Source organism: Peromyscus maniculatus, chromosome 18 (assembly GCF_049852395.1).
Source record: "Peromyscus maniculatus bairdii isolate BWxNUB_F1_BW_parent chromosome 18, HU_Pman_BW_mat_3.1, whole genome shotgun sequence".
NCBI lineage: Eukaryota > Metazoa > Chordata > Mammalia > Rodentia > Cricetidae > Peromyscus > Peromyscus maniculatus.
This window is the reverse complement of record NC_134869.1, coordinates 43,538,746-43,561,218: the sequence shown is the minus strand read 5'-3', so window position 1 is coordinate 43,561,218 and position 22,473 is coordinate 43,538,746. Positions and strand designations below refer to the sequence as shown.

General features: G+C 54.1%; 2 protein-coding genes across 2 annotated transcripts; both read right to left on the bottom strand.

Annotated features, from left to right (window-relative positions):
* Positions 1–220: 220 nt before the first annotated feature.
* Dtx3 (deltex E3 ubiquitin ligase 3) lies at positions 221–5,530 on the bottom strand. The gene is given in 7 exon segments (XM_076554133.1): positions 221–898; positions 1,234–1,451; positions 2,298–2,621; positions 2,623–3,028; positions 3,403–3,473; positions 3,647–3,707; positions 5,097–5,530. Coding segments are annotated over 7 exon segments (1,179 nt in total). The 5' UTR covers positions 5,120–5,530; the 3' UTR covers positions 221–822.
* Positions 5,531–6,505: 975 nt separating this feature from the next.
* Positions 6,506–21,320, bottom strand: Pip4k2c (phosphatidylinositol-5-phosphate 4-kinase type 2 gamma). The gene is made up of 10 exons (XM_006973303.4): positions 21,037–21,320; positions 18,423–18,520; positions 16,277–16,373; positions 15,189–15,332; positions 10,567–10,713; positions 10,352–10,390; positions 9,713–9,826; positions 9,073–9,340; positions 8,801–8,904; positions 6,506–8,645 (listed from the first exon to the last, which is right to left on the bottom strand). Exons 1-10 carry the CDS (start codon positions 21,208–21,210, stop codon positions 8,565–8,567), a joined length of 1,266 nt encoding a protein of 421 aa, XP_006973365.1. The 5' UTR covers positions 21,211–21,320; the 3' UTR covers positions 6,506–8,564.
* Positions 21,321–22,473: the final 1,153 nt, after the last annotated feature.

The following is a 22,473-nucleotide window of genomic DNA, read 5'->3' as shown; positions in this document are numbered from 1 at the left end:
AACCAACTCCTCTCAATCCCGACCCCATCCATGGAGATGTGGCCTAGGGCCTTGCGGGGTTATTGCGGCGCCCAGCACTGGTTCTACCCGTTCCCCAGGGTCCCAGGAGGTAAAGGGACTGTGCATGCGCGCAAGGATTCCCCCCATTCCCCCAGCTCCTTCTCAGCGGGTCCTGCTCCCCACCCCCACCCGGTCCAAGGAACAGAAAACGGGTGTGGCATCGAGTTGCATATTTTACTTTATTTTTATTAAATTAAAAGCTACAGTCTGGCAGCAATTCCAGAACAGGGTGAGGAGGCTCCTTATAGGGGTAGAGAAGAGCGAGAGAAAGACAGACTGACAGACAGACACAGGAGAGAAAGGATCCCGTTAAGGTAGGACTACTGTTATCTTAACACACAGCTGGCTGGGGGTGGCAGCTAATTCAGTCCAAGGTGAGACAGTACAGTGTCCAGGGGCCGGGGCTCGAGACCTCCGTCCCCTACCCAGGTCCTTTCTCAGCCCAGTCACTGGACAACAGTGCATACCGGGAAAAGCCAAGGACGCTGGGGGAGCAGGGTATAGAGTATGTACACGGAGTGCAGGGAGGGAGCCCCGAACCAGCCTCTGCTGCAGAGGGCGTGGCTCACAGGCCACAGAAGCACTTGGCCAATGGGGGGGCAGGGGAAGGGACGGTCCCCTTCCCCCCCCCTGAACTCCCACCTCAGTCGCACAGATCCCCTCGTGTGGGTGGTGTGGGGGCAGAGAGAGAGGAGAACGGAGGCTTCCGTTGGATCCTAGTGGAAGAGGACAGCGGGGGGCCTTGGCAAAGGGGGGTGGCCTTCAGTCATCTGTGATACCCTTGGCTCTCAGTTCCTCTTGCACCCTAGTCAGGTAGGTGGGGTCCGGATACCCAAACCTGGGGCAGAGAGAGATGAGGGTCAGAGTTAGCTGCGGGGGTTTGCTCATTCTTACCCACCCTCATTTTGAGTGACTCGGGAGAGGCCAGATTCAGACCCCTCCCCACTTCCCATGAGGAGGGACCTCCAAAACCAAGGTAAGCCAGAGTCTGCAGCTTTTTGTTTTTGTTTGTTAAGCTGAACACATCAGGACCAGGATGAAAACAGACTGAGCAAGTGATGGGTGGTCTTCTCCAGTTAGGAGACTCCCAGAGGAGAGGGCAGATGACTCTCCCAAAGTAGACATGGGAGGAAGGGGAGGAGCCAGGGGGAAGGAAATGGGGAGGAGCCGCACAGCTGGGGTCCCCCTGTGCAGCTGGTCTTGTGGTGGATGTCGTTCCAAGTGATGACGTTGGGTCTCCCTGTGGTCATGGACGTGCCAATGGTGAAGGTGAGGCGCTGGTCAAATGCCTTTCGGAACAGGGTCAGCACCTTGTTGCCCTCGGGGCAGTCCGGGAGGTAGGCCACCCGTGTGGTACCAGGATACCGAACTCCGGGGTTCGGGTGTTCAGCCTGAGAGGGGGAGGAGGCAGAGGAGGCAGAGAGCAGTGTCTCAAAGGCCTGGATCCCGGTGGAGGCTCATTCCCAGCAGACTGACAGCCTTTCAGGGGAAGGGTGGCTTTGGGGGTCTGGGCAGCAGAGCCTGTATCTGGACATAATCCCTCAGTTCTCAACTCAGGGACAAATGGACTCTCGGAAGTGATGGAAGTTACTTTCCAGACAACTCAGCAAAAATGCGACAACAAGAAAAACTTATCTTTTGGCATTCCCTCTGCCTCAAATACTAACGCTCGGCCACTGCCTCACGTTTCCATTTTCCTATGTCTTCCCTTCAGAGTTAACTTTCATCAAGACCTTATTGTCCCCTAACCGGGCACAGAGGGGCACCCGAGCTGTTAGAATGGCCAGGTCCCTGTACCAACTCCAGACTTTCCTTCTGCCAAGGATGTCTGTCATATCCACACGAGCCAGGTTACTAGTTCAAGCCTTTCTGTCATATCCGATTTTAAGTTTTGGGTGTTGTTTTTTTTTTTTTTCCCTTGTTTGATTTGGTTTTCTTGGGGGCAGGGATTGAACTCAGGGCTCCCCATAGGATAGGCGTGTGCTCTACCACTGAGCTACATGCCAGCCCTCATCCCTGAGTTTTATATGTGCCTTTGGGTCATGGAGATAAAAAGCTGGGCCTTAAGGAGCCCCCCCCACCTCCCCACCAGCTCCAGAGCACATCCCAAGGCATCCTGGGCGACAGCAAGAGCCCGTCACGCCTCGAAACACACTGCCCACATCACCTATTTTTCTTAGGTCAGAAAGTGAACGTGGAGGAAAACCATCGGTCAGGGAGAACTGTGGTCTTCTTACCCCCTGGACACCGGGCGGGAAGACGTATTGGATGACAATGGTGCCGTACTTCTCATAGCTGGGTAGCAGGAGGGTGGCATCCTTGGAGACCAGCATCCGCCCATTCTGGGGCTGGTTGCCCACCAGCTGCCCGTAGAAGCGGCCACACATGGGGCAGGCTTTCTTCACCTGCAGGGCCCTCGTGATGCAGCCCTCACAGAAGGAGTGGCGGCACTTCTCCAGCGTCTTGGCGTTCTGGATCTCCCCCAGGCAGATGGGGCAGATGCTCTCCTGCTCTTCAGCCCCCTCCCGAAGACGCGGAGGGAGTGGAGGGGGCAGGGGGGGGAGGGGGAGGGGGGAGCCCGCGTGCTCCTGGGGGCAGGAGCGGGGCTGCCCGAAGAGGAGGCGGACCTGGGCGGTGCAGCTCAGGGTGCTCCCCACCACCCCCCAAAGCCAGGCAGCCCATGAGCTCCCCCTGCCTCTGAGCTTTCTTCAGCTCTTTCTCGGCCTCTTTCAGTAGCCCCTTGAGAGCCTTGCGGGCCAGGTAGAGCCCATTGGGAGGGGCCGGGGGAGGGCCCTGCGGGGAAAGCTGGAGCACGTAGATGTCGGAAGTCTCTCCATCGATGAGGATGGACACTCGGTGCTCCTCCCGGAGCCGGGCCAGCCGGGCTGGGGTCTCCTTGCTCAGGAAGTCCCACACGGGCTTGGAGACGGTCACTTTGTTCTTGCAGGTGCCTCCGCAGGCTGCCATTCTGGACAGGACGAACGACACTGCCCCCAGGGTGAAGGGACTCAGAGTGGGGAGTCCCCACCTGACGCGCAGGCGCGCCTCCCACTCAGGTGCCTCCAAACCCCACATCACCTCTGTTCCCCTCAAAGCCGCCCCCAACACCTCCCGCAAACTGGTTTGTTTGTTTGTTTGTTTGTTTTTCCATTTCCCCTTCTCTCCCATAGTCCCAGCACCTGCTGGGGAACTAGCTTCCCATATTTCATTATTATCTAAGTCAAGCTTGCCTCCTTCATTTCTCCCCTGACCACAACCGCTTGTCCCTACCCCTCAGGGTGTGTGTGGGGGGAAGGCTCTTCAAATGGGGAGGGAGGCTTCCCACCCCCCCTTTGTGCTCACTTTGATCCGGAAGAGCTTAGAATTGGCATGCAGGCTCGCTCCTTTTCCCTGCTACTTGGAGATCGTGTGGCCTAGTGTGATGGGGTAAAAAAAAAATGAAGTCAGAAACAGATTCTCCAACCCCCACAGGCCTCAACTCAGGAGCCCCTGAAACAGACAGGGACCTTGAGCAGGGCTACCAGGCATGGGATTCCTTGGAACATGGGAGGAACATGAACTGGGGTCCTCTTGGGGGTGCAGGTACCTGAAAAGACCATGGGAGTGGTGCCAGAAGTCTCTCTACTTCCACATTCAGCTGGCCAGAGCTGGGGACGAGGAAGGCAAAGAGTTACGATAGCATTTCCCCAGCCAGCCCAGAAACAAAACACTTCTGTGTCCTCGCCTCCCTGCAGAATTCCAGGCCCAGCCCCTCAAAGTTGCTCCAGGAACTTCATCAGGCTAACTCTAACTCCTCTTCTCTTCCCCCAGTGCAGAGGGAGATCCGAGGGGCAGATAAAGGCCCTCGAGGATGAAGGTCTTACTTGCCACCTCCCTCCGATTGCCACTGACATATCTTTCCTAGGCTCCTCAACTCATCTCTTTATTCCACATCCTCAAATAATTCAAGTCCCTGTTGCCGACAGGGGCCTTTCCTGGAGAGCCGAGGTCTGCTAGGGACGCCAGCAAAGTGGTATCTGTCCCTGCAGTAACAAAAGTTCTCCCTGTCACCTTTAAACCCAGGGCCCGCAGAGCTCGGTCAGCTCCTGGGTCTGCATTTAGGAGGGGCGGGGCTCAAGCAAGAGCACAGCCAGAGGGACCCCGCGTCTCCACCACACACACCCCCACCCCACCCCCGGGCCTGTCACACATCCAGCTCCAGGTCTGTGCCCACAACAAAGTGCGGCTCCATCAGGAAGAGGGGCCATTGATGTGACCTCGATTCCTTGACTCATCCCGAGAAGGAGCCGCTGTCCGTGTGCGTGCCTCCCTCCACCCTAGGGCCCTTAGGATGCAACCCTGGCGTCCCAGGCCGCGGGGCCCGGGCCCGTGGACTGCACGGTGGAATGCCCCCACCCCAGCCTCTCGAGAGGACCCGGGACCGAGGTGTCCTAGCTCCGAGCCCTGCTGGCACGGCGCAGGGAGGCGGGGCCACAGTTTAGTCTGGTCTGGCATTCCTCGGGGGCAAACCAGGCCGGACAGCGGGACCAGCGTCTCCTCCCTCCCCGACCACGGGGCCCCTGGCAAGGGACGGCGAGAAAGGGCAAGGGTCCCCGGGTGGGGGTGGTGGGGGTGGGGAGGGGGCGTCCCCGGAGGCGCCCCCACCCTTCTTCCCCCCCCCCAAGACCTGCCCCCAGATCCATCCAACCCGACACCAACTCCCGCATCCCTACTCGGGGGAGCCCCGGAGTCCCCCGCCGCTGGGTGAGGGCGTGGGTCCACCCGGCTGCGGCCCGGAGGAGGTTGAACCCCCCCAACCCCCGCCGCCGTGGAGCCCGGGGCTGGAGGTGCCGGGAGGAGGAGGAGGAAGGAGAGGAGGAGGAGGAGGATGGGCCCTGGGGCCCAGGACGCGGACGCGGCCCCCCTCCGGGCCAGCGCCCCGTGCGCGCGGGGGGTGCGAGCGCGTGGAGGGGGGTGTCGGAGGGGATCGGGGGGCTGGCGAGGTGGGATCGGGGAGGGTGGGGGGCACGCGGTGGGTGTGGGGGCGCCGGGCTCACCTACCTCCCGTCCGCGCCGCCATTGCCGGTCACATGACTGAGGCTGTTGCTGGGATGACGGTCCGGGCCTTAGCAACAAGGGGCGGGAGGGGGGGAGACCCCGAGGAAGGTGGCAGGGGATGCCGGGGTGCGGGCCGGGAGGAGGGAGGCAGGGAGGGAGGAGGGGGCGCGGCGCCCCGCTCCCCGCGGCGGGCGGCGGGCGGGCGAGAATTACCGGATCCCTCGGACCCCTCCTGCCCACCCCGGAGCCCCTGCCTCCCGGGGCCCGGAACAAAAATGGAGGCGCCGAGGGATCCGGGCCTGGGAGGGAGGGGTGGCCCCGGGGGTAGGAGGTGAGATCCCTTAGGAAGGCCGCTCCGGCTGCCCCCTCCCGGAGGGGCCGGCTCCCCGGGTCCCCTTCCCCCCCCCCAGCTGCGTGGCACCTCTGAACCGGCGGTGCGGGCGGGGATGGGTGCGGGAGCCGCCTCGGTGGGTGCGCGGATTTGGGGGGGGAGGGCGATTTTTTTGAGACCTCTGGCTGTAAAGGAGAGACGTGGGATGGGAAGAGTTTTGGGGGGGGGAGGAAAACATCGGTACTACAAAATAAACCCTGTGACGACTCCTCCCATCCCCTCCCTCGACTCTGGCCTCCTCCTCCTAGAGTGTTACCTCCGGTGACCCCCCCCACCCCCCAGCCTGTGGCCAGATGGGGACGGGTGACTGGTTTCCCCACAAATAGGGACACAGGTCGGTGCAGGATGGGAAGTGAATAGTTCCTTTAAAAAAAACGGCTTGGGGTGGTGTTGGTGTCAAGTACGTGGCTCAGATAGAGTTAAAAATTCCCAAAGTGTGGGGGGGGGAAATCTCTGCTCTGCTTCCCACCAGAGCAGTCTCCGCCTCCCGCAACTCACTTCCCTGGGGCCACATCAAGCCAGGTTTTTCCACCAGCCAAGACCTCAGCCGAGACCTCCTGAGTCTCCCAGACGAGCAACAACCACGTCCTCCTCCCCTTCCATCCCCTCCCCCCTGGACTGGAGGCCTGGTCACTCACTCTCTCCTTCACTTTCCCAGGACCCTGTTGTTCTCTTCCTGCCCTCTAAGTAGACGGCTTTCCCAGGAAGCCTGGGTGAGCAGTTCCTTCCCAAACAGCTGGTATGCAGAGGCCCACTCAAGTTAGGAGACGGAGTAACCGGGCCGCATCAGCCCCTCCTCCCTGCCCACCATCACTGTTCACGTCCCACAAAGTTGAGGAATGTCTCCACTCCCGGGCCTCCACCCCACACCTCTAAGTCCACACCACCTTAGGAACCTCCCACATAATCAGGAGCCCATCACCACCGTGAAGACCAGGATTCCTCAGCTGGCCTCTGCATCCTGTGAACGCAGGATTCCTCGGCATTTTCAAAGGGAAAAACCATTTTTGTAAATGATTTGGATCCAATAATTTATTTTATTGTGATATCGGGAGTAAATACAGATTTTTTTTATTAATAAAACAAAATGATGGAAAACAGAAGCAATGAATGAAGATGACCATTCTGCCCATAATACACAACCTCATGGTTAGAGAATCCAGTTCCAATGAACAGCTGCTGGTGTCATGGGACTTTATTGCATCAACAGGGAAGGTCGCCTGTGGGATGAAGAGACCTGGCAGGTAGGCCCCTCCCTCTGACCACTGTTCCTTTCGTGGCCCCCTCTGGTTAAAGGTGAAAGGGGCGCTGCTCCTGAGGACCGCGTGGCTTCTTAGGAGACTGGTCAGGCCAGCTACCCAGCAGAGCGGCTGCTGGCCCTCACTGCCCACCTCACACCCTCCACCCCAGAGTGGGGAGGTCTGACGAGGGACAGGACAGCAAGGGTGTCTTGGTTCCAAAGGCTCTGGGCAGAGACAACGACAATCTATCTCATCTTAGAATCGTTTTTCCCCAAGACAGGCTCGTGTATCCTTGGCTGGCCTCAAACTTGCTCTGTCACTGAGGATGACCTCGGATACCTGATCCTCCTTACCTTCATTCCCTAGCGCTAGCTAGGACTCCAGGACTGCACCAGCACACCTGCTTTAGGTGGTGCTGGGGTGAGCCCGGGCTCTGGACATGCTAGGCAAGCACCCCACCAACTGAGTTATAAGCTCCAGTGCTCAAGCCCATACCTTTTCTGGGTTTTCCTGAGACCAGGTCTCACTCTGCAGCCCAGGCTGTCCAAGTCAGCCCTGAACTCTCACTCACTCGGCCACAGCCTCCTGAGCGCTGGGTTTTACAGGCTCGAGCTGCCATGCCTGAGCCCCTCTCCATTCTGAGGATATCACGAATTAACTCAGCTATCTTTGGAAGGGACTGGGTGACTGAGTTATGGCTCTGACTCCTCTCTGGGGGTGGAAAGTGAAGATGACAGAGAAGGCCATCTGTCCCCTGGGAGACACAGTAGCAGGGAAAGATGGGACAGAGGGAACAGGACAACAATCCAAGCAGAGAGTGTCTGAGGAGAGGGGAGGAAGTGCACTAGGTACCATGTCCAGGGGATGGGGGGTTCCCACACTCAAGATCTCTGTCCTCTCGAAATGACGGAAACCCACATGCAGCTATTCCCTCTACTAGAAAGGGGCCCTTGGGAGTAACTGGACAGGAAGACAGGAAACGTCACACAGGAATGAACCTTGCCCTCCGACCAGTCTCCCAGCCTCCGCCGCTCTCTCCCACTTCGCTGAAGGGTTCTGGGGAGGTGCAGTTACAGAAGCCTCACACCGGGCCCTAGGCTTGGACGCTCTGGCCATGCCAGGGCTCCTGCATCCAGAAGAACTCATGGGTACAGATCCAAGTGGGGTGGGATGGAGGAAGAGCATGGACAGCAGTCAATGCTCGACAGGGACCTCCTCCGCTCTCTGCATAGTCACAAAAGTCCGCTTGGGTCCTGCCTCTGTGAGGTGCCAGCCTGCTGACCACTCTCCACCTCACCTCCATGCCAGACTGTCCATGTGTGAATGCCTGCACCCACATGGGAGTCTCCTGAGAGCCCTCCATTCCAGGGCCTACAGGGAGGGAGCATGCCACAAAGCCCTGCAATGGTATCAGCAAATCCAGACATTCAGTTTCGTCCACACGGCAAAGTGCATCTGGGGTAGTTGCTTGAGCCACATCCACTGTCCAGTCAGGTCTCGAAGATGGCAAACAACCCTACCCCCAGCTCCTCCTATTTCATAGAAACAAGATGTTTTTCAAAGATCAAGGCACTTAGGAGAGTCACCAACACTCTAATGAAGCAAGAGGGCGCGGTGGGAGCGAGGAGCGTGGGCGGAAAACGGACACGGGGAGGGAGGACAGTGTATTTCTCGGGCAGGAAAAGCCTGTCCACCAAGATGGAATGGTTTGGATGGAAGGAGCCTGCAGTCTGAATTTAGCAAAGAAGAGAAGTAGTGGCCAAATCCAGCTCCCCTACGACTCTCAGAACCCACCACCTTCAACGTAAAGCAGTGACCACCACAGAGTCAGGCTCTTAGGCAAAGATGTTGGCAATAAAATCCAGGAATCGCTTAGCATACTGCTCAGGATGGACAGTCGAGATCTCTGCCCCCGCCTGTGAGAAGAAACATGAACAATGTGTGAGGGGCCTCACCACCTTCCCCTCTGCCTTCCCTGGCCACCCCACTGCTCCGGCCGACCGAGGACGCCAGAGGCTCTCTTTCCCGAGGACAGTCAGGCCAAGAGAGGGGGGCTTTGGGGGACTCTCACCCCATGCTTGACGGTTTTGGCTGCGTGAGCTGCTTTCTTCTTGGCATCGTACTGTGTTAGAATGTCAATGAGGCCCATGAAATACACCTCCTTCTGGGGGGCCCCTGGGGAGAGAGGCTAACAATGAGGACCGGGTACATACAGTCCCAGTTCCTTTTCCCCTGGAGCCAGCTTTGTTGTGAGAGGCTCATCAGCTTCTCCATCCACCACCCTGGTCTCTGTCCCCCGAGGGTCCCCACCACCCCCCTTAACATTTCCAGGGTCTCTCTCACCCTCGGCACTCCGGATGGCATAGACATCGATGAAGGACTCAAACTCTCCTGGGCCCAGGGGCCGGTGGGAATGAATGTAGCCTCCAATGCCCTCAGGGGAGGTGCCATAGGAGCCCACCAGAGCAGGAGGTCCAGTCAGGTTACAGTCCCCATCCCACTCAGCCTCGTCCTCCCGCACGGGCCCCTCCTCCTCTGGCTCAGAGCCCCGGATGATGTCGTGGATGCCCAGCAGAAGGCTGTAGTCCATGATCTTCAGCTGCACTAGAAACTGAGACCCACTGACAAGTCAGAAACCCCAGGTCTCCCACCCAATCCCAGCCACCCCCCGTCCGTCTCCTGCCTTCAATTTCGGGGCCCTCCTGGGGAAAGGAGTGCATAAACTGAGGTCACGGTGTACCACCACGAATTAGTGCCTGAGTCCTGGAATCGAAAAGCACCCTGTGACGACCCCCAGCCAGTGCCCCATCCCATTCGCTACCCCACCAATGGGCCTAGGGTTTCTCCTGTTTCATCCCCAGCCTTTCATTCAAGAAAAACCTTGTACCACGAATGGAAGACAAAAAGCAAAAATATTTAAAGAACAAAAGAGCCATTCCTTCTCTTTTATTAGATAGGGCGCCTCTGAGGCCCCGATCGTTACCTCCACATCTCGCTTCAGCTTCTCCAGAAACACTTTCTTCTCTTCCTCACCGATATACACTTTCTGGTTCTTGTTGAGGAAGTCCATATCCTTAAGAGTAGGCAGTTCTTTAACCTAGAAGAGGGAAAAGAATGTCCTGGGAACATTTCCCTTAGCCGAGGTCTCAGAGAACCTTGCCTCCATCCAGGCTCTCTCTACCCCAGAGCTTCGAAGACAGCAGCAGCCCTTCGTGGCTCTATGCCTGGGCTCAGTCAGCTGCATCTCGTTACACCCCCCACCGTCTGCTTATGGACGTGGTCCACACCCTCCACACTGACTTTTCCTCCTTCTTCCTCAGTAAAAACAGCTACTTGAACACAGGAGCTCTGAATGCCATACGGGAAATGAGCACTCTGCTCCTCACAGCTGGCATCCCACCTACCCCCAAACCTTCAACACGGAGTAACCAATGCTACCAACAACACAGCCACCCCACTGCTCCCCCAGATCAGTGGCTGATTATCTCTTTTCCTTTCCAGTAGTTGAAGGTAAGAATTAACAGCTGGTGATCTGTATCCACTATGGAGAACTGCTTCTTTATCCTAAGCACTTGCTTTGACCCACCCCATCCCTCACGGCATCACCTGAAAGGAACATTACCTTTTCCTTATCGCTGGCTTCCCGGGACACTAGGGAGCCCTGTGGAGAGACCGAGACTAAGTCAGAAGGAAAAACTAACAGGGACAACCAGAAGCCTGGTTCCTACAGTGAACAGTCAAATCTACGTCTCTCCGTCAGGCACTGCCCTCCCAAGGCCTCCCCCATTCTCAGGCCGAGAGCAGCCTTTCCTTTAGCCCAGGTTATCCTGTTCTTACCTTGAGGTCATACTTCCTATGCACAGGAAGACGGTGACTAAACATGTTTCGCATGACAAGCATGTAGCTGTCTTCATTCTCCACACTGACTCGGTACATGCCCAGGAACTGCGGCAGGAGAGTGTTGCCATGACACTTCACTATGTACTAGGGAAGAGAGCGAGAGAAGGATAAGGAAAGGATGGAGGGACACACAAACAGCTCGGGGACAGGAATCCAAGCTGCTCCAGGGCCTGGGAGGAATCCTAAGCACAGAGGTTACAGAGTCAAGAGATGGTCACCCAGTTTCTGAAACCCTGCCTCCTGGCCTCTTCTATTTACAATTCTCTCTTCATTTTAAAGTCTGGGTCTTACATAGCTGGGGTGGGTCTTGAACCCCTCACCTCTCTGTCTCTAGCTTCTAATGTTATGATGATAGGAATGAGCCACTGTGCCTGGCTACCTTTGCCTTTTTCAAAATGAGGACGGTAGGTGTTGTTATCCTTATTTTAGGCTCTGTGCAAATAGCCACAGAACCAGGGTTAAACTTTTACTTATCAATAAAATGATTTTATCTAAACCAATGCTTCGTGGTGGGCTAGTAGAAATGTCTACAAGGAGACCTGCAATTAATTTGGACTGTCTTGTTTTTGTTTTTTAAAATAAACACTTATTTAATTTATTTTTATTTTTTGGTTTTTCGAAATGGGGTTTCTCTGCATATCCCTGGAACTCGCTGTGTAGACCAGGCTGGCCTCAAACTCACAGATCTGCTTTGAACTCAAAGATGCTGAGATTAAAGGCATGAACCATACCACATGCCTTATTATTATTTTTTTTTTATTTATGTGTCTGTGTGAATGCCCCAGGAGGCCAAAGGATCCCTTGGAACTAGAGTTACAGACAGTTGTGAGCCACTCGACATCACCGGAACTCAGATCCTCAGGGAAGTGTCCTTCCCTGCTGAGCTATCTCTAAGTCAGGTCAGATGTCACTAAGCTGGCCTCAAATAAAGCTGACCTTAAACACTGAGTGGAGAGACAGCTCTTCGAGAAGACCGTGTTCAATGCCTAGCACCCATATGGTGGCTCACAACCACCTCTAGGACCAGTCCAGGGGATCCAAAGGTCCTTTATGACCTCTGAGGGCACCAGGCATGCATGTGGTACATAAACTTACATGCAGGCGAAACACCTGGACACATAAAATACAACAATAAAGTATGAACCATTGTTAAGTGACTAAAAAAATACAATGAAATAGACACATGGCCTCCTCTCTCCACCCCCGAAGAGCTGGCGTTACAGGAACCCGGCTTGCAATTTGAATTCTTTTTTCTTTTCTTTTTGACGCAGGGTCTCAGATAGCCCAGGCTAGTCTCAAACTTACTATGTAGCCAAGGATAACCTTGAACTTCTGAACCTCCAGCCTCCACCTTCTGAATGCGAGGATTACAGGCATGTGCCACCCTGCCTGGTTTGTATGGTGCTGGTCTTCATGCACACTAGGCAAGCACCAGATAAACTACATTCTCTGCCCACAGTTTGAATTCGTCATCTGGGTTTGGTGATGGATGTCTATAATTCCAGAATATGGGGGTTGAGGCCAGAGGGGCATAAATTCAAGGTCATCCTGAGACCTTGTCTCAGAAGGAAAAAAAAAAAAGCATTCAGGTCCAGAAGTCTAGCTGAGCGGTATGGTACTTGGCCCTGGGTTTGGTCCCCTAATTAAAATGCACTTGTGCTGAGGATAGAGCTCAGCAGGCAGAGTGTTTGTGTGGAGGTTCACACCTTATAATCCCAGCATCGGAAGGGGGGATCCTGAGGACCCACGGTCATCCTCAGCTACATAGTTCAAAGCCACCCTGGGGTACACGAGATCCCAACTCAAACTAAACAAAACCTCCCTCTCTGCCTATTTTTCTTAAAGGACAGCCTTAGGAAAGCAGTCGTCAGAGAGCCAGAGAGGTGGCTCAGAGGTTAAGAGCACTGGCTGCTCTTGCCGAAGTTCTGAGTTCAATTCCCAGCTCCCATACCGTGGTCGGAATTGTCTGTAACTAGTTCCAGAGGACCTGATGTACTCTTCTGGCCTCCAAGGGCGCCAGGCATACATGGTGCATAAACATATATTCAGGCAAAACACCTGTACACATACACTTTTTTAATTAAAAAAAAAAAAAAGTAATAAATAAGCCCTTCTGCAGGGAAATACCCTAAAATCACTGACACCCGATTTCAACCCTCAACTCCTCAGCTGTCTAGCCCGGTGGGGACGACAGTCACTGGATTATTACAGCTGTGCACTTGATCCACTGACAACCCACTGCGCTCCCCTGGTGTCCTCCGGTCCCTTAAATCCTTTCTGGACGTACCTGGGGCATTAATAAGCCAAACTGCCCGCCCATACCTAATCTCCTTCAGGGGCACTTCTTGCCCCTCAAAGGTAATCTATCTTCCTTCCTTCCTTCCTTCCTTCCTTCCTTCCTTCCTTCCTTCCTTCCATTCATTCATTCATTCATTCATTCGGTTTTTCAAGACAGGGTTTCTCTGTGTAACAGCCCTGGCTGTCCTGGAACTCACTATGTATCTCACAGAGATCCACCTGCCTCTGCTTCCCAAGAGCTGGGATTAAAGGTGTGCGCCACCACCGCCGGCTTAAAATCAGTTTTTTTTTTTTTGTTTTTTGTTTTTGGTTTTTTGAGACAGGGTTTCTCTATGTAGTTTTGGAGCCTGTCCTGGATCTTGCTCTGTAGACCAGGCTGGCCTTGAACTCACAGAGATTCACCTGGCTCTGCCTCCCGAGTGCTGGGATTAAAGGCATGCGCTACCACCACCTGGCAAAATTAGTATTTTTAAGAAAGATTTTATTTTTATTTATTTGTATTTGTGTGTGTGTGTGTATGTGTGTGTCCACAGTCTTCCTTTCAAACTATAGTGATTTTCAGTGGCAATAAGTGGAGTTTTGAGTACTTACTGATGTAGAACTCCTAGTCTATTCTCTCCTTATACTCTGCCACACCCCAGTCATCTCACGGACAACTGAAATTAGGATGAACTGCAGAAGCCGTCTCCACACCCGCACGATCTTCCTCCAGACCCCTGTCCCTCTCTCTGTGTCCCGGTGTTGACAAGCGGTGCCAGGCACTTGGAGGCCCCGCTGCCTTGACTCCCACATGTCCTCACAGGTCTTTCCGCCCGCGGCATTCTCTCCGGACTCTCCTCACTCTCACCCACACTACTAAACCTGGCACCCCCACTCTCAGTGTGCCCGCTCTGGTCTGTCTTCCACCTGCTGTCAGAGGGACGTTTCCAAACCTCTTCCCTCTCTTCTTCTGTTTGTGGTGCTGAGGACAAAGCACAGGCCTCACACACGCCAGGTGTGCGCTGCACGCCCAGCCCTCTATTTCTAAATAGCACACATTCCAGGTCCCTGAAAGCCAGCTTCAGGACAAAGCCCGGATTTCTCTGTGACTTAAGGGCCCTTTCACAGGTGGGCTCCAGCTGAGTTTTCCTAACACCACACAGCCCAGCTACACTAGGGTTCTTAATTCCCAGCACCAAACACTTTCATGGTTCCATGCTTTAGCAAATACCACTTCCCTTTGCCTAACATGCTCTCTGCCACCTTGTCCAATGACTAACCTCTACTTCTAACCACTCAAAAACCAGCTCTGGGGTTGGCAAATTGGGTCTGTGGTTGGCAAGTGCTTCTGTCTAAACCTGCCAGCTTAAATTCAGTCCCTGGAACCCCAGATGATGAGAAACACAGAAAATCAACTGCCCGGAGCTATTTGATCTCCACAGGCACACTGTGGCATGTGTGCACCTCCCAGTAAACAAACAAATGTAAAATACAACAAATGTATGTTTTGATTCATCAAGACAGGGTTTCTCTGTCCCTGGCGTCCTGGAACTCACTCCGTAGACCAGGCTGGCATAGCTCTGCCTGCTTCTGCCTCCCAAGTGTTGGGATTAAAGGTGTGTGCCACCACCACCACCCAGCTTAAAAATAAAAATTTTAATAAAAAATATCAGGGACTAGAGCGATGGTTATGCAGTTAAGAGCACTGGCTGCTCCTGTAGAGGCCCCGGGTTGACTCCCAGCACCTATAGGGCAGCTCACAACTGTCTGTAGCTACAGTACCGGGGGACCTGACACCCTCGTCAGGCCTCTGAGGGCACCAGGTGCACACACGGTGCACCGGCAAACATCAGGAAAAAACATAAAAATATAATAAATAAATAAATAAAAACAATTCCTGGCAGCCAGTGAGGTGGCTCAGGGGGTACAAGCACTTGCCACCAAGCACAGTGTGAGTTTGATGCCTGGGACCCAGATGACGGAAGGGAGGATGCCCAGCTCCAGAAAGCTGTCCTCTGACCTCCAGGCTCATGCACGGAAAATGAACAAAGAGACGGTGGTTTGGGATGCTGGTGTCAATGGGAAGGGACACATGGCACGCGTCTGTCAAATCAAACACAGCAGGTATGCAGAGGCCCTGTTAGTGTTTCTGCCATTCTAAGTTTTCACAAAGAAGACAGCCAGCGATGCCAGGGGTGTCACAGCTCACAGGGAGAAAAAGAACAGGACCTCGGTGTGCTCTGGCGGCTGAGGAGGGCAGGACGGGGCTGGAGAGGCCTGACCTGGTGGTAGTTGGAAAGGTTGCTGTGCATGTCGGCAATGTCCTCGCTGGACACTTCCTTGATGACCAGAGTGCGATCATAGGAGATGAGAAATCGACCATCACTGCCTTCACTTTCGCTTGGGGGGCTTCGAGTGAGGGACACCTAGAGACAGAGAACAGCCTATGAGCACGGATAAGGGACACCTAGAGACAGAGAACAGCCTATGAGCATGGATAAGGGACACCTAGAGACAGAGAACAGCCTATGAGCACGGATAAGGGACACCTAGAGACAGAACAGCCTATGAGCACGGATAAGGGACACCTAGAGACAGAGAACAGCCTATGAGCACGGATACTTTCCGTTTTGTGGGAAGATACGAGGATAATGGCCCAATCACTGCTTCTCAAAGTGGATGAAACTGCAGTCGAGCCCACTGAGATGCCTCAGTGGGAAAGGTGTTCGCTCCCAAGCCTGACAACCTGAATTAAACCCCGGGACCCACATAGTGGAAGAAAACCAATTCCAGAAAGTTCTCCCTTGATTCCCACATATGCACATCCACTAAAGCCACCCACAACCACGATAAATGGGCAGCAGTGGCACAGGCCTTTAATCCCAGCACTCGGGAGGCAGAGGCAGGCGGATCTCTGTGAGTTCGAGGCCAGCCTGGGCTACAGAGCAAGATCCAGGACAGGCACCAAAACTACACAGGGAAACCCTGTCTTGAAAAACCAAATTAAGATGCAACAAATCCCTTCAACGGGTTCTTAATTTGGTTACCTCACATGATGGAATGAACGTGAATGTAAAACTCTAAACATATATACATCCTGCTTCCCCAGAAGAGCCTGATTAGTCTCATTACATTTTCAAAGATGCCCATGACCACCACCACCACACACACACACACACACACACACACACACACACACACACACACACACACATTCTCTCTCTCTCTCTCTCACTCACTCACTCACTCACTCACTCACTCACACATGCTCAAAGACAGTATTAACCAAGTCTCTCAGTTCTCTAAACTTAACTCTCTAACAGACTTTCTAGTTGCTGGGGACTACCCGCACCCCACAATAGACTCTTACCAAGTAATCCTGATCATCAATGCCAAATCGGTCACGGAGGTTCCTGAAGACCTGGGGACAATATTCCTTGAACTTGAAATGACTGGGAAGATTCTCTCTGAAAAGGTAAGAAAACAGAACACTCACTTTATAAACAATTGTTATAATCACCACACTACTGCTTGATTTGGCTGTCTAAATCCTGTGAAGAAGTTCATTAGTTACTGCCTTTCTTTAGGTGGAGTGTGCGCTCCAAGTGTGCGCATGTATAAGGCAGGCACTTGAGTGTGTGGGTGCATACACCTGTGTGCTCAAATATGGCGGCCAGAGGGCGATGTCCCGTACCTTCCTCTATCACCCGCCCCCCACCTCACTGCTTTGGGACTGAGCCCAAAGCCCAGCATTTCTTGTAGTCCCCAGGCTCCGCTTCCCTCTGCCTTCTCCAAGGCTGGGAAAATGGGAACAGCCACGCCAGCTTCTTTATGTGGGTGACAGGGATGCGCTCTCAAGGCATGCTGTACAGTGAGTGCTCTTCCAGCCGTCTCCCCACACCAACTTTGCAGTTGCTGTTGCTTGTTTTTGGTGACAGAGGCGGGCCTTGGGTCCTGATGCTCCTGCCTCATCCTCTCATTCCTGGACTTGGCTCCTTCAGGTACATCAAAAGACATACTGTTGTCATTTTATAGAAAGGAAGACTGTCTCAGAGTGACCGAGTGGCCTAAGTCGGGTCGTGTGGCTGGTAAGCGGTTCAAGTACAGCAGGAGTTCACTATGCATCTACACAGCAGCAGTCCTTACATCTCAAGATAGCAGAGATATCCTAAAATCGACAGTATTTACTGATACTCTGAATGTACTAAAGGGGGACTAGAGGTGTCCATCATTTTTCTCCTTCCCTACCAGAAGGTAATAATAAAGGCACCTGAATCTGAATGGGGTTTTTTTTGGTTTTTATTTTGGTTTCGTTTGGTTTTTCGAGACAGGGTTTCTCTGTGTAGTTTTGATGCCTGTCCTGGATCTCACTCTGTAGACCAGATCAGCCTGGAACTCACAGAGACCTGCCCAGCTCTGCCTCCCGAGTGCTGGGATTAAAGGTGTGCACCACCACTGCCTGGCTGAATCCAATGTTTTTATATGATGGAACAGAGTAAAAGGTAACAGGTATACACACACACACACACACACACACACACACACACACACGTATGTACGTACGTATGCATGTATGTATGTATGTATTTATATGTGTGTGTATATATATATATGTATGTGTGTGTATACATATGTATGTGTGTGTGTGTGTGTGTGTGTGTGTGTGTGTGTGTGAATGTAGATACTCTGGAAATGCTTACATTTAAAAATTTTAAATTAATTAATTTATTGGTTATTTTTGAGACAGGCTCTCTCTATGTAGTCTTGGCTGTCCTGCAGCTCGGTATGTAGACCAGGCTGGCCTGGAACTCATAGAGATCCTCCTGCCTCTGCCTCCTAAGTGCTGGGATTAATGCACCACATGCAGCTATTTATTTACTCCTGTGTGTTTGGGCGGGACCAGGGTGGTGGGGTGGTGGTGGTGTGCCAAGGCGTGTACATGGAGGTCAGAAGACAACTTCCAGGAGCTGGGTCTCTTCTCCCACCACGTGTATCCTCGAGACTGAATTCAGGTTGTCGGGCTTGGTCAGTCAGAGCCCTTACCTGCTGAGTCATCTGCTGGCCCTCAGATGTTTTTGTTTGTTTTTTTTTTCCCACAACACTGAATTTTTGCTTTAGAATGAATGTGAGACTGTAACAATTGTAATTAACATCTATACCCGAAACCTTCAACTCACCTAGCATTTTATAACTATTTGCTGTTCTCTTTCTTTCTTTCTGTTTTTGAGAAAGGGTCTCACTGTGTAGTCCTGGCTGGACTCCCGAGTGCTGAAATTCAAGGTGTGCTTGACCAGGCCTGGGCCCTGCTTCTTTCTTTCAATGTTTAGTTTGTGTGAGTGTGGGTGGTGTGGGTCACAAAGCTCCTCTGGAGGGTCAGACAGTTCTCTCCTTCCACCGTGTGGGTTCCGCACATTGAATTCTTCTCCTCGGGCTTGGCAGCCAACTCCTTACCCACTGAGCCGGCCACTGGCCCCCCTGCCGTTCCCGATTTCTGTGAGAAGGTGCAGACCACCTACCTGTGGAACAGGTGATTGTTGACCTTGATCTTGGAGCTAGCCTTAAAGTCGTCTGGCAAGAGCATCACTGGAGGCGGCACCTGGCTGAGTTCATTGATCTGAGGAGCCAGAGCACAAGGAGGGAGGGGTGAGACACCTGGTCTAGGCCAGAGTCAAGAAAGAGCAGCTCAAACCCGACTCCTTAACAAAGAAGTGAGGCAGGCACCCTACCCCATCCGCTGCCCAAGAACTGATGTCAGTCACCCTCACAGGGCTCCTCACACTCCCACCCCCGAGGAACTTCATGCTCACAACAGCCACTTTATATTTGGCAAGCCCTGCAAGCAATCAGGACTATTTTTAAAGCTGTGAGAAATTCTAGAAAAAAAAAAAAATTAGGAGAAAAAAAAAAAAAAACCTCATAAAACCCAAGACAGTTACATGCTTTGTTAGGGGAAAGAAAAAGGTATTTTTAAAGTACAGAGAGTTAACGGGACTTTGGGGGGCGTGGGGGGGGGCTGCTCAACAGTGGTCGGGAAGGAAATGTCTGTATACCCTGAGTAACTCCTCACAAAGAGGACACTTCCAGATCACTCTGACCCAGATCTCGGCAGTAGGTGCCCACCGGCCTAGGCCAAAAGTCAAGGAAGAACAGTTGCTCTCTGAGGAAATAAACACTTGCAACTTGCAGGGTCTGTACGCTCAGGAGGTGTCTGTTCCCTAAGTGTATGTCAGTCAACCAGCGAGAGGGGAGGGGGGGGGCAGCACATGCTCTCCGCAGTCCCCGAGACTTGCAGCCCACAAGTTCAGGGCTCTTTTCTCTTTTATTCATTCTTTCTCCTCCTCGGTGTTACTATGCCCCCCTCTCCCCACCCCCACCTGGCCCTAAGAGTGCATCTGCCTGCCAGGGGACTCTAATCCCCAGCTTACATTAAGTCCCTCCCCCAGCTCTGAGCTCTTCAAGGGCAAGGGCCCATTCTAAATGCTGTCTCTCAGCTGTTCAGTTAGCACGGTGTCTGGGCAACGCAGTGGTCCCGAACTGTTTATTACAGCGATAGACGAATGTCTTGTCTGTGCTTACGTGATCATTATTCAACAGAGGTTACGGTCTAACCTAAATCCCACATGCCGCAGTGCGCGCAACTGCTTTTGTCCCCAGGAGAAAGGAGGACAGAACATATTCCTCCAGAAAGAAAGAAAAAAAGAGCCACTTGAGATTCCCAGCCTAAAAGTCAGCTTTAACTCTTCCCGCCCCCTCCTCACCACCTGCTAAGCAGGCTGAATCATCACGAAGGCATATGTTCAAGGAATTTCTCTGTGCTACACACTTGAGGTACATGCTGGGAAGTGGGGCACTGAAGCTATAAAGTATTTTACCTCAAGAGCGTGAGGCGGGTCTTACAGGTAACTCCTCCAATTCTTACCAGAGGGAAACCCTCCCCGGTGTGTGTTCCACGGGGATGGGTACGAAGGTACCTCTAGTGAAGCGCTACCCCCGGCAGTCTGGCCCACAACAAGTGCCTCAAATGGAATACTCACTCAAGATATCACCGCTGAGAGAGCAGCAGAGGCAAAGGGGGTCTCACTGACCACCAGGGATGTTCCAATTACAAATAAAGAATGCATGCAGCGTTCTGCCTCACCCCTTACACCTCCACGACCATGTATCAAGACTGCAACTCAAAGAAGCTGATAACCAAAATAGTCCCCTGCATTCCAGCTGAAGATCACTGCATCCCTCCTGATCCCGATCTGAGAAAGGAAAAAACCAGCTACACTTCCCTAACTTTGTCTCCAAGATGTCCTCAAGAAAGGAGGTGTACTGGACCATCGGCCTCCTCCGGACTCCCAAGCTGCACCCTCCTGAGCCCTTTTCAGGCTCCCAAAGCTCACACACACACACAACGACCCTGGGACCACCACAGCTCCCCAGCCTTTTCCTGGGTTACAATTTACTCCATTTACACCAAATACCACCACACCAGCCAAAAGTGGGCATAGAGCTAAGACCAAAGGCATCTATGCATTACGTCCCGATTGAGTGCATCCCGCTAGGGTCAGAGTTGGGTAGCTTCTCTGAAATGCTGTGTCCCCAGAAAAGGGCAAGCAGGGTTAGAAGATCCAAAAAACCTAGAGCTACCCTCCCCCCCCCGACAAAGCCAAGGCTCGAAAGTCAAGGGCTGAGGCTAGAAAGCAAGGCGGAGAGGGGAATCGAACTACCTCCTGCGCCAGGCAGGAGGAGTGTAAGTACCCGACACGCTTCATGCACTCTCTCGCACCCGGACCTCACCAACAACCCTTGAGAGCCACTCCCCTTAAGGTCCCTCTGGCTGGAGCCGGATTCTGGCCAGTCCCCGTAGCCCGAGGGCGGACCCGGCAGGAAGGAGTCAAGGCACAGAGCTGGATTTCAGGTGGAGAGGATGGAACTCTAGGGCAGGAGTGAAGGGCAGAGGGAGAGACAGGAGTCTACGACCAGAAGACAGCCCGAGGGGCAGCCCGGGGAAGGGTGCGCGGGGAACCAGGCCGGGGCAGGGGACGAGGTGGCAGCGCCAGGAGCTCTGGACGCAGGGCCCGGGGAGCCCCCCATCCCCACCCCGATGGAGGGGCAGGAGCTGGGGGTCCGGCCGGTTCTCACCGAGTGGGCGACGCCCCACAGGAACACGCCCACCAGCGGGTCGGCGGCCCGGAACACCTTCACTTTCTGCTGCACGAAATGCTTCTTCTTGGTTTTGGAGGCGAAGCCGAACCCTGGGCCGGGGCCTCCAGCTGCGGCGGGCGCGGCGGCGGGAGGGACGGAGGAGGACGCCATAGTCTCCCGCGCACCCCAGCGAGTGGAAGCGGGAGCCGGCCGCGACTCCCAAGCCCGACCCGGAAGCGGTGCTCACCTGCGCCGCCGTCACGTGACCGGAGGCCCGCCCGCGGGCGCGCGGCCGGGGCGGGGGCGGGGCCAGCCGGGGCGGGGGGCGGGGCCGGGTGGGGCCAGGGGCGGGCTGGCCCCGCCCCCCTGGGCCGCATGGCGCTGTCACCTGGCGCGGATGCTCGCAGAGGTGCAGGCGGGAGGGCGGCTGCGGGACTCCAGGGGTCTCGACCCTCCCTGGCGCTGTGCAGGGCGGCGCTCCTTCCCTTTCCGGTCCTGTGCGGTTTCCAGCGAGTGAGGTCTGCCCCGAGGACCAACGCCCAAGGCGCTTTTCTGTCGGAGGCCCGGTCTCCTCGCCTGGCCCCGGCTCGTCCTCACTCCGAGTGTGGGTCTTACGGAGGGAGGGGTGGGCGGCGCCTCCATGAAGTTGCGGAAGAATGGGCGTGGCAAATTTAAATGCATATGTCTATTTTTTAATTGTTTTTTATGGATATGGGTGTTTGGCCGGCAGGCTGTAAATGAAGTGCTCGCGGCGGCCAGCGGAGGGCGTCGGACCCCTGAGAACTGGAGTGGTGGGTGGGTGGTCGTGAGCCACCGTGTGGGTGCTGGGAGTTAAACCTGGCCCTCTGGAAGAGCAGCCAGTGCTTTGGGTTTTGTTGTTGTTTGTTTGTTTTTGTTTTGTTTTTTGGTGGGTTTTTTTGTTTTGTTTTGTCTTGTTTTTGTTTTTTCGAGACAGGGTTTCTCTGTGTTGTTTTGGTGCCTGTCCTGGATCTCACTCTGTAGACCAGGCCACCACCACCACCACCACCACCACCACTGAAGAATAGGCATGCAAAAAAAAAAAAAAAAAAAAAAGCTGGGATCAGGTGTGCTGTGCCCGCTCTGATGGACGACAATCAGAAACACTGTTATGTGCAGCAGACAGAGCAGGGGCTAGCTAGTCCCCGGAGGAGGAAGCTGCAGCTGCTCATTTTTGCACACACTGGTCAATAACTTGTAAACACTTGTACTTAGACCAAAGGAAGGCTTGTCATGCTGTTGAGCCTCACCCAGGCAAGGTTTCGCCATTTCCAGAAGCCTGAGGCACTGGAGTCCTTGGTGTGGTTGTGCCTGTGTCAACAATACGTATTTACTCATCTGCTCCCCACGGGATCTGATGCCTTCTTCTGACTTCCTCAGGCACCAGGCACGTGGGTGGTGTACACACACACACAC

Excerpts from the sequence above, each read along its gene's own strand:
- Pip4k2c (XM_006973303.4), bottom strand. The coding sequence starts at position 21,210 with ATGGCGTCCTCCTCCGTCCCTCCCGCCGCCGCGCCCGCCGCAGCTGGA. Across the intron at positions 10,714-15,188 it reads ACCTTTCCAACTACCACCAG|TACATAGTGAAGTGTCATGG; the intron begins GTCAGGCCTCTC and ends TCTCTTCCCTAG. Across the intron at positions 9,341-9,712 it reads AGCTGAAGCGAGATGTGGAG|TTTCTAGTGCAGCTGAAGAT; the intron begins GTAACGATCGGG and ends AGTGGGTCTCAG.